This window comes from Falco biarmicus, chromosome 5 (genome assembly GCF_023638135.1).
Source record: "Falco biarmicus isolate bFalBia1 chromosome 5, bFalBia1.pri, whole genome shotgun sequence".
NCBI lineage: Eukaryota > Metazoa > Chordata > Aves > Falconiformes > Falconidae > Falco > Falco biarmicus.
Window position 1 is genome coordinate 7,290,878 of NC_079292.1, and position 11,930 is coordinate 7,302,807.

The 11,930-nt window shown below is 45.0% G+C and overlaps 1 protein-coding gene across 1 annotated transcript in view; it reads right to left on the minus strand.

The window, feature by feature from the left end:
* Nucleotides 1–4,468, minus strand: part of MAPK12 (mitogen-activated protein kinase 12) — a 41,755-nt gene extending 37,287 nt beyond the window's left edge. The window contains exons 1-2 of the mRNA XM_056341504.1: nt 3,584–4,468; nt 2,710–2,839 (exon numbers count right to left, since the gene is read on the minus strand). Coding sequence (XP_056197479.1) covers nt 2,710–2,839; nt 3,584–3,699 — 246 coding nt within the window. The 5' untranslated portion in view covers nt 3,700–4,468. The remainder of the gene's footprint in view (nt 1–2,709; nt 2,840–3,583) is intronic.
* Nucleotides 4,469–11,930: the final 7,462 nt, after the last annotated feature.

The following is an 11,930-nucleotide window of genomic DNA, read 5'->3' on the forward strand; positions in this document are numbered from 1 at the left end:
CCAGTAAAATTCAGGAGAATGACTCATTTTCTACAGCACTCCTGGTTGTGCTGCACCCGCCCCACATTAAGCAGATGAGCGTATTCCTCAGAGGGTCTGTAATGGAGGTCATCTAGGGTATTAAGCAGTTTTCCTCCATTTTCTTCACTGAAGCATGACACGCTGATAATTATATATCACTGTGGCATGAGTTTAATGGTATCTTCTGTTACCTTAACGGAGGATCACAGATACTATTTTTAACAAAATGTGTCAGATCATTACAATTTCTTCCATCATTCTGAATACAGCATAGGGTTAAATAAACTATGATAACATATTGCTACATGTTTAACACAACACTTCCCCAAAAGCTATGAATGGCAGAGATGGTCCATCGGGAGGTAATGATAGTGAAACAAACGAATCACCACACTCTTCATGTAATCCAACATCAAATGCTTCATGATTACAGAAGCAATTTTGAAAGAAAAAGACATCAGAAGAGCGAACTGGATGTAATTTTAACCATCAAATAAACAACAGTGAAGTAGTTTATATCCTGAAGTCGGAAAAAAGCAGGATGAAGATTTGTACTGGCAGATTAGTGCAACATTACAACAATATCCCAAGCCTAATGCATAGTATCAATACCCTTAAGAGTGGCTACCACATACCACATCCTCTACACACTTAGATTACCAATGCCCAAGACAAGAGAAGACAGTGGCATTGCTATTTCATTGTGGCCTCTGAAACAATTACTTCAGGAATTGTACATTGAACAATGACTTCATTCTTTGGTGGAAATACGCAAAGAAAAAAAAAAGCCTCTGACAGAATGGTGGTGGGTCAAAGCAGAGGGCTGAAAATCCTGACAAGGAGTGACAGTGCCATTCTGGTTTAATTTTGCATTGGTGGAGAGGCTAAAGGAGTATCCTGAGATCAGCACAGGGACCGGAAAACCTAGAAGGCATTGTTGCTATTCCTAATTCACCCTGAGTGAAACAACTGACATAAGGGTGTGAGGCTAGGATGGCAGACGGAAATTCTCCTGATGGGCTGTACTGCCATGTCAGCCTTATCACAGATGGGTGGAGTAGTCAGCTTCTGCTTCCACCGTGCCCGCAAATCCCTGCAGGATCATTCTTCAGTCTTTGTTCTCTAATGAGTAGATGCCATAATTCATAGTAAAACCTTTCCTTAGTACGCAGACCAGATTCCTCTTTCTGTAGCCTGAACTGTTTCCTAGGACTGTGAATTATTCCCTTCCTTCACATATATTGATTTGTAACTTTCACAGATTGTGCTCACGTTCCCCAGTGAGCATTTTCTTCTAGACTCTTTAAATTATCAAACGAGTCTATGGAGGGGTTCCAGAGTTTACCCTGAAGGGCATACACTGCATGAAAACTGCCAGGAGTGGAAAATGCTACCCAACAGATTATTTTTCTTCCGTTTCCCAGAATAATCTCAAAATTCTGGACACAGTTAGGAGCTTGGCAACTGCACGAGCTGCTCTGCTCCCAAATGTTCAGTAAAGAAAATGCTGAGAGTATGAAAGCCCACATGCATGACACAGAAGTTCCCTGCAAACATTAACTCTTTAACACATACAGCAGTGGTTTATGAAGAAGTTGCCTCAAAGGAATCAAGCAAAATAATCAAATGTATTAAAAGATTCAGACTAAAACATTTACAGGCACACAGGTTCTTAAGTCTATGAAAAAGTCTCTTTTTTTCTGGACAGTCAGGATAACCCACAGATTATTCTTCAGAACAAACCTAGATATTGTTGCTACTCACAATATTAATGCTACAACATGAATGGCAATGACCGGCTATTGTTATTATCAGTTTCTCTCATCCTTGCTTTTGATCTCTTAGCTTTCCTTGAAGACCATCTTAATGGAGCTATGCTCTAATCTCCCACATTATAAAGCATAATTTTAACAACTCCCCCCAAACTCTCTCTCTCCCCTCCCACCCCCCACGCATTCTCCAAGTCCACCCTGGGACCCTTCTCACCTAGAGTCCATACTTTTTTAAACCACTAAGCACTATCGGGACCAAATATCTTTATCTCAATGAGACTTTCTACACTTCCTTCTACGGTTGTTCTTCCTTCACATTACATGGAAATCTTTGCAAAGCTCTGTATCCTATTCTACGCTTCCCAGTAAAACAATTTATTTAGTCATTCACGAACTTTTCCTGTTTCACATTAGTACAATCTCAAAACGTTCATATGTTTCATGAACAATAAAAAACAAGGAAAAGCCTACTCTCTCCCCAAAGATATGCATGTGTACCACAGGCATCTTCATACAAGTTTAGGAAAAGAAAGAAAACATAAGAGATGTTGGCACCCCAGATCCACAGGCACAGACCCATGCTCTGCATTCCCTGGCAGTTCACAGGAATATAGTGAGGGAAATTGTAAATTTTGGTCCTTAATCTCTCTCACTAGCTCTGAGCACAAATTCCACTGTGGTCCTAACCTTCCCCAAGCAACCTTTCTGACACAGACATGAAGTGGTGTTTCCCACAAAATATTCTCGTTTGTGTGAGATGTTTGTCGATAAAGGATACACAAACCAAACACAGGCTGAAATATTCCTGAATTCCATTCAGCTACACGTCTGCCTTGCCCAAATCTATGTAACTTCTTTGGTTTTAGGGTGTGCAAACCACGGCCTTGGGGGGGCATCTGCTCGTGACCCAACTCACGTTTTCGTGCTTCATGTGTTTCAGGAGGCGCAGCTCTCGGTAGGCTCGTTTGGCAAAGAGCTCGGACTGAAACGGGCGGTACAGTTTCTTAATGGCCACTTTGGTACCGCTCCTTCCATCGACGGCTGAGCTGCGAGGGAAAGGGAAGCGCCCGGTGAGGGGGAGGCCCGGCCGCCCGGTGAGGGGGAGGCCCGGCCGCCCGCCAGGTGCCGGGCCCCGCCACCCCTCCCCAGGGCGCCCCTCCCCAGGGCGCCGGGCCGGCAGCGCCCACCTCCGGCCTCTCCCTTTCAACGGGCTGCCGGGCCCCGTGATGAAAAGTAGCCAGTTTTCAAGAACTTTAAAGAGGTACGTCTGAGGAGAAAGGGAAAAAAAAAAAAAAAAAAAAAAAAAAAAAGCGAAAAAACAAGAGCAAAAAATCCCACAAAACCACCACAAAGCCAAACCGGGCGACCCGCCCCAAGGGCCACCACCCCGCTTTCGGGGGCGCGGCCGCGCCGGGGAAGCCGCGGGCAGCGCTCCCGGGCAGGGCTGGGGCGGCGCCCCGGGCTGGAAAGCACGCTGGGGCGGCAGGGCGGGCGGCACGCCCGCGGGCTCCGCTGCCGAGAGCGGGGCTCCCCAGGCGGCACCGCCCGGCGCCCGGCTCGGGGGCGGCCAGGTGGGCAGCGGGGCCGCCCCCCTCAGCCCCCGCGGGGCTCGGCGCCACCGGGCGGGGCCAGGCACAATAACCGGAAAAAGTTGGCAGGGAGCAAGGCGGGAGAGGGCCGGCCGGAGCGGGCCGAGCCGCGTCCCCCGGCCCCGGGCAGAGGCCACCGCGGCGCCCCGCCGCCGCCACCGCCCCCTCCCGGGCTGCCCCGCCCCGCCGCGCCCCGCTCACCAGACGGCTCCGTAGGCGCCGGACCCCACCGGCTGCAGGTCCCGGTAGCGGTCCCGCACTTCCCAGAGGGTCTTGGTGATCTCCTGCCGGTAGAAGCCGTTCTTGGGGGAGGACATGGCGCTGCGGCCCCCCGCCGGCACCCGCCGACAAAGAGCCCGGGCTGGGGGGTGGCGGGGAGCGGGAGCGGCCAGCGCCGCCGAGCCGGGCTGCGGCGAGGGGCTGGGCTTGGGCGAGCGGCGCCTCCCGCCCCGCGCACCCCCCGCCGGGAGGCCCGCCCGCCTCGCCTGTCCCCCGCCGGGGCCGCGCCCGCCCCTCCGCTCCCGGGCACCTGGGGCTGCGCTCCGCCGGGCCGGCGAGAGGCGTCGGGGGCGCGCACGGGCGGGGAAGCAGGTGCCGAGGCTCCCGCTGCCCGCCCCGGTCCTTGCCGCGGGGCTGAGGACGAAGCCGGCCCGGCCCGCTCGGCGCGGCGCGACACTTCGCGGGGGGCTCGCCGAGCCGTCGCGTTCGGGATCTGCCGGGATGCGGCTGGCCCTTAGGTGGAAGCGTTAAGGAATCGGAGGGGCTGTTGCGGGCGAGCGCGGGGAGCAGGGAGGCGAGCCGCTGCGGGCTCCCCGGCGCGCCGCGGGGCCAGACACCGCGCTCCGCACCGCAGTTTGTGCCGTTAAGTAGCGGCGGGCACACGCGGCTCAGCCGCTCTGAGCAAGTGGTGCCGCATGGAGCAGTTGAAGCGGCAGCTTGAAACAGTTGCAGGGCTGGAGCAGGGAGGAGGGCGACCTTCTCCCTATCCCTGTGATTAAATAGGCCTGGACCGACGTGTGTAAGGCAAAGACCTGCTTTAAAAAATGTTTTACGTATCCTCTGCGTGAATATCATTAAAATTCTTGTCCTTCGGGATCTGGTAAAGCCTTTGTTTTGTCTGACTTCACCCCTGAGCAATGTTGCTGAGGTTAGATAATTCAGACTTGCTGTCACTAGAGTTCAATTTGTGGCTTAGCTCAAAAGGGGCAACCTGGCCAAGTGTTGTTGTTCCTGATGCCTTTTCCGTAGTTGACATGGGCCCAGAACTTTCCATGTGGAAAAGCAGCCCTGCTTTCCCTCCTCCCAATATTTAAGCATCGGCTTGGGAGGAAAGCATCCCTCCCCAGCAGCTGTGCATCCCAGCACTGCGCTCTGCTGACTGGTGACCTGTTCGACTCCCTGGGATAGTGAAATTGGAAAGCAAGCTTCTGGCATTTGGCAGGTAATGTGAGGCTCATGGCAAGTGTTAGATTAATGATACGTGTCTGCTTTTAAATCCACTGTCCCAACAGATTATTTTTTTATTTGTTTTTTTTTAATTTCTGACATCACTTTCATGCCATTTTGCTATTCAGGTGATGGCTGTGAAGGGTAGAGCAGCTTCCACTCAGTTGTAAGCCAGTCAATCAGTTAATTACTTTTAACAAGGAATATATATGTTTCTAATACAGTAAGGATTAGTTCTGCTTTTGACCCGTCACCTACCTTTCCTTTATTCAGTTGTGGCAAAATGATGCTTTCTTATTGCTTGCTTTTTATCGAGGTGGAAAGGAGATGATTTTGATACAGTAGATGAAAGTACTAACCCAGCACCAAGACAACGTTACTCTAATGCAGAAGATGAGAATATTAAAGAGAAACTTTTGTAAGATATTTTTATTTCATTGACAAAGTTGGCCAATGCTGGTTTTCCCATGTTTTTCCTTAACATTTAAGTATTTAGGTATACTTTGCTACAGATGGACGAGGTAGCAGCGTAGGTCGTACAAGACCACCTTTCCCCATCAGGTCACACACACAGCAGCAGAGAAACTGATAAACTTACTGAAGAGACTGGGAAATCAGCCTGTTGCAACAAGGGAAGCTTTGTCCAGTAAAACCATTAAAAGTGTCCGTGTGGGGAGTGAGATGAGAAACTTGGATCCATCCACAGTTGATAGATCTTACAGCAGCATCACAAAATGTGTGAGCCTCAGCTTTCTGCTAGGCTCAGCTGGATACATGGTAATGTGTTTTTCCCAAAGACAATCTGTTGCAATGGGACTAACAGGATACTGCGGCCGTATCTTATCCCAGGCATTGTGTGCTTGCCAGGGTAAATTATAAAAGGGATGCTATCAGATGTTTCTGCTTTTGGCATATGTTTGTTGTAAAGTTTATAGAACAAAATGGGACCTTCTTCAAACATCATGAATAAAAGATAAATGCATGAATGATGGAAAAATCCCACTTTTCTAATGCCCATCCCATAAAGGGGAGCGTGGCAAGGTCGTTACTGGGAGGAAACATTTATTTTGATACCTTTGTTGTTGTTTTTTAAAGAGCCAACTTTCAGTGTTTTGGCAGGTTGCCATCAGCTGCAAAGCACATGAAGTAGATGGGATGCTTACAGTAGTCTTTCTAATCCCTCCGGGGACTGAGAGCTCAATTTACACTCCAGCCTGGATGTGAGGCTTCAGTGCTGGAGCTCTGCAAGAGAGCGGTGAAAAAGCTCACCATGTTTTCCTGAGAAATTCTGCATATGGAGTCTGGTGAGAGAGTTTGATGGCAATGCTGCTCGCAACAAAGTGTTAATTAGCAGTGATACAATGGCACCACTTAGTTTGTCAGGAGCTGAACTGCAGGCTGGCTACCTGGCTCTGAGCAAAGGTGGCGTCACTCTGAGGGAGAGGGACTGGGACCTTGGTACCCAGTCCAAGTACCGGCAACGCGGCTTCAACAGGAAGAAGCAGGAAATCATACAAAGTCCATTGAAAAATCAAACATGTTCCCAACGTTCTATGTCTGTAAGATGTCTTCCATATGGTCATTATATTCTTGAATCACTAGTTCACATACGAATAATTCAGTTCTGTTAAATATACCTTACATGTCAATAAACAAAACATCTTGCTGAATTGTCAAAAGCTGATTCCTAGAATATTATTTTTTTAACCAGCTGTCTATATCCCCACCATGAAAAAAGCACCCTGGTTTTGTCTACTTAGATAAGTTGCCATGGAGGAATTAAGTCCATTTTATTTATTACAACAATAAGTAAAGCTTAAATCACGATAATAAAAAAAAAATATCTCAGTTTTCATCTGAAAATATTCCCATGTTGTTGTGTCCCCACCCTTCCCCACTGGAGCTGCTGCCAACTATTTTGCAACATTTCTGGTTTTGTGTCTCTGCCCCTTGAGCAGGGTGCTTCGGTTCCAGTTTCTGGGATGCGGAGCACCCCTGGGGGCCTCGCCAGAGCACATAGCCATCAGCAGAAAGGAATAAATATGCGCCATCTAAATGCTTTTTTTAAAAAAAAAAGTTTTTATTTTTTACACTATCCCTTTAATTTGTTCAAGAGGTTGAGTGAGAACTTACTAAGTAGCTATTTACTACCCCATTATTCATGCTTGCTGGAGGGGGTGGAGGAAGCCAGGCTGAGTGTGGAGTGTAGCAGACAGCTATGTATAAACCAACTGCTTTTAACCCTCTCCTAACTCTTTCTCCTCAGAGCCTGCCTAAAGATCCTTTTCACACTCATTCCTACAATAAACTGTAGGAGTTTGGTTTTTAAACTGTCACAGATTGTTGCAGTCTGAGATGCTATTCTGCACAGAGGAAAAAATAGTCTTGTGTTGAAGAGTATCCCAACTTTAGTGCAAAAATCATATGAGCAGTGTTAATGGCTATCACAGTTTGATAGCTTTGCTTGTCACTACACAGTTGTGCACATCACCCGTTTAAAGCACCAAACCCCTGGTGGTACTCTTACCCCACCCATCTTTCCCATCCTCCTTAACATTGCATTAATTTGTTGTGTTTCCATCTCAACCCAGTGAGAGAGCTGGACAGGGCAGGAGTATGGTGTGTTATTTTTGCATGGAATGTAATGTAACTAGGGTTTATTCTTGATTTGAGCCTCCAGATGCTATTATAAAATGAGTATGAAATAGGAATATATTACCTTTGTGCTAATCTACAGAACATTTTATAAGGAGCAAAGTATGGCTCAGTGGAGGCTGCCAGTTTTGGCAAATCTAATGTATGTTTGTCTCAGGGCTACCACTGTGATTCAGTATTTCTCCTGTGTTCAGTGTTATTTGTGATTAAATTGGAACCTAAAAGGACTAGCTAAAATCTCTGTGCTACAGTACATATCTTAATTAGTGACAATAATTGAAGCTGGGAGACTATGTGAGTGCAAAATGAACCATTTGTATGCATGCAAGATTGAAGCCTAATTGAACAGTTTTGCTCATTATGTAGAAATTTCCCATCTAATGGATTGAGTGTTGGCTTGGTTGGAAGACCAGTGTTTGCATAGGAAACTCACAATATATTCCCTCCTTGTAGTGAAAACCTAGACCATTTTAAGCATGTCAGTTCAATATTTTATCTTACAGCAGAAAGAAGGTCAGTGACAGCGACACTAATGCAGCTTTCTGAGTCTCTTGGTACTTGTCCCTTAAAAACCCTTAGGCTTTTTGCCTGTACTCATAAATTAATGACACTTGGTACTCTCACTTGTGCAAGTTTGCTGATTTTCTAAAGACTGGCTTTAGAGAATTCTGCTGCATACATAAACACTAGCAGCACAGTTCACATGTAAGAGAAACAAGCGGCTGCCTTGAAAGCAATCAGAGGTGTTGCTATTAATTCCTTCCTAAGGAGGCTGCTCTTACTGAGGCTGAATTCCTTTCTGCTACTACCAAAGGACATAATTTGCCCAATTTATAGGGCAATTCTCTTTTAGCAAGAGCTAAATCTTTACCAGTGCTCATCTGTCAGGGATTCTTGGGCCAAGTCAGCAATTTATAGACATAGCAAAGGATACTTAAGTAATTTATGCCTGCAGCTGAATCCAGTGCTTTTTGAACAGATTCATCTTTGACCAGGTCCCGAGAGTCGGTAAGGTAGAGGTCTGTTTTCTTGTTATGATCCAGGAGCACAGGACAGGAAGAAAGGAAGGAAATGGCTTTTGTATTGGCTCTTCCCCACCTCTATCAAAGGTGCTTTTGCTGCCAGCATTTTGTCCTGTAAAGGGCTGTCCTCCTCCTGTCCTAGGGTGAGCTCGCTGTGCCGGGTTCTGCAACATCCGGGTCCTTCTTCCCTCTTGTTTCATCTTTTGCACCACATCAAAAACACACCAAAGGCACTAATGGGATTTCTGCAACAATGCTGTCTTATTAATGCTCTTGACCTACTAGTGAATGATATATTTTTTCATACATCAGTGTTGATTACCTATTTTCCTATTATTCCCCCCCCCATAAATTCTTAAAGTTATTAGTAACCCTGCTGTTTCATACTTGTGTAGCTATGTTCTGGGAGGAGGAAATTCTGTGTATTATGGTACGTGACACCCTCTATTACTGTGCTTTTCCGCTAAACTATCCTTGTTTTTTCTTTCCATTAGCACATTGTAAATTAGAGATTTCTTTAGTCTTGCTTTTATTTCTTGCTTTGGCTGTAACACATTGATTTCCTGCTGCTGGGCTTCAGTGCTGATGAGGTAGAGAGCTTAAAAAATAAAAGATGCAGATTTTAAAAGAAGTGTAGTGTATACTTACATATGTCAAAAGATTGAGATGTGTGCAAAAGACTTGGTTTTCCTTTTGCAAGACCTTTTGCTTCCAGGGATGATAAAATTACTAGACTTGGGGTTGCACTTAACACTCATTATAAGGTGACATGATACATACTAGAGGTGATTTCAATTCAGTAGGTGGAGCGATAACAAGCTCTTGTGACTAAAAGCTGAAATTAGGTAAATTCAGATTGGAAGGAAATTGTTAACAATTACAGTAATTAACCAGAGAAAGCCCTCAGAGAGTTGTGTTCTCCCCCAGCGGAAGCCTGAGGTGCCTTCTCTGCTAGCATTGCCCAGCCCAGCCCCCGAGCATCCCTTCTGTGCTTCGCAGGTGCTCGAAGATGATGAGCACCCTAATTTAGTGGCCTAAAATTTACTGAGCTCTCCTCAAACGTACATGCGGGGTGTAGAGGACCTATGAAAGCATGACTGTAATAATAAGGGTAGGAGTTGTGCCAGGAGATTAAAACCTCACAGTTTAAGCAAGCTCCACTACAATTTTTGCAAGTAAAATCTGGGCCATGTAAACAATGCCTTCATTCAAGAGATTTTTAACAATTAGATTTTTATAAAATAAAATCCTTACTTTTATTTATCTTTAAAATGTATGTTTAAGCGATCTGCCTTACAGGTTCACCAAGCCTGACAAAGCCCTTACTCCTAGATGTTAACCTCTATTCGCTTGTTCCTTGGTTGACAAATGGGTTTTCCTGTCTGTGTCCAAATGATAAGCATTGTTAGCGCTAAGCCTTCCACCTTTATCTCCCAGTGGGGTACTGGCTTTCCAATTACCCCGTCCTGCTGTTGCAAACTGATAAATTTACCACATTGCAGTCCCACATCGGATTACCGTGAGGGAATCTGTTACCTGCTCTAGAAAAATACATTAATTAGTGGCTTTTGAGGCCTAGGAAATCACTTTCATTTTGCAAATCTAGGAAAAAGACATCTCTCTCCCTACTGTTTTTCTTGATGTTAAAATGAGATCATCTATGGGTTTTGAGGGTATTTCATTAAAAATAGCTGAGCTCTTGTTACCCATTGTGGTCACCTTTGATTAGTTTAAATGTGGCTATGATTGTATTCTTCCTACATAATTCATCTCCTAGAAAAAATTACATCTTTGGATGTAAAAGGAGGTATTCAGAGGAAGTTTTAGAGTTGCCAGAAGAACAAATTTTGCAAGTGATATGAAATTTTTTTTCTACCTCACAGCAGAGCTATGGCAAGAGCAGAACGTCTGGTCCTTGCCTACCAGAGTTTTGCACATCCTTTTAAACATTTGGTGATGGCCACCCTCACAGCCAGGAAACCAGATTAAACAAATGATGGGACAAATCCCACATGAAATTCATTATTGCTGGATGCAGGAGGTTCTTGTGAAACCTCTTTCCTTCATCCTTGCCCCTACAGCTGGAATAGAGCTGCAAAACAGGCTAGCAAGCTCAGTATCAGATTTCAGAGAAAATAAAGCACGGAGCTACTCTTCTGCTAACTGGTAAACAAACAAATAGGAATATTTAAGACATGACTAAGTGATTATTTTCATTATGTAGTCAGACAAATAATTTAAGGATTTACAACCTTTTCACCTATTCTAGTCAGCATGAAATTCAGTCGTTGCATGACCATTACAGGCCTCATCCAGCTTCGTAGGAAGCCGAAGTAATGACAGCCAGATAACACTTCAGAGGACTCGCAAGAAACCCACACAGGCATTTACTTTCAGATTAATACGCCTTGCAAAAGGTTGAATACAAGTGGCTCTATTCCACTGGATGCAAGTATCAGGTAACTGGCCAACACAATCAACAGTGGTCCACCACTCAGTCCACAAATTAGGTATACATTTTCTAGACTGAATGCTTACTTCTATTTCTCAACAAACAATACTGTATCCAGTATCTCTGACAAATCAAAGTTCTTGGACTTGATTTTTTTTTTTAAATCTGTTTATTAAGAAAAAGCTTTCCTTTTTACATAGAAAAGATAGAGGAAGTTAAATAAATGCAGTAGAACTCATCAACTCATGTAATAGCTGTACAACTGAATCTTAATGACAAAAGTTGCAGAAAACCTAAATATTATAAAAATCCACCTGAAAATGAGACTCTGACAGAGCCAGAACAAGACACAAAAACTAACAACATTGAACAACTGTGAATCACAAGTATGTAGAAAGATACAGCCAGTACACCGCAAGAGGCCTCATGCCAAAGGACGTTCCTGTTTCAGTATTGTGTCTTCTATGGGGAAATGAGATAAATTTGGTTCTTGAAGAAATCTTGGTATCTGGTGTATCCTGCAATTTCTAATTTATTTTTCCAACTTCTCTGAGCTGGAAAGCCTTTAAAGTTTTGCTTAAAAAGAAACTCTGATGAGATGGATATTTTGTTTTTCACAAATCAATTCTTAAGTCTTGTTTTGTCATGTCTTCCAATGGCAATTACTAGCTTATTTTCCCAAAGATTACATGAAGGAAAATAAGACAGTGACGTATATTGAATTCAAAGCTGTGAACTGAACTGAGTACTCTTGCACTGCCATCTGTGACAGTCTTTGCTGAAGCTTGCAGAAGACTTCAGAGATCTGCCACAGTGTCTTCAGGGCACCTTCCCATGAACTCGGGCAAATTCACCAGCAGTCCACCGATGGCAGCTTAGGAGTACCATTGGGAAGTAAAATCATCTCGCAAATGGGTATTTTGTAGATTAAAAAAAATATACATGGGGAAAATAATGAGAACAGACACCTGAA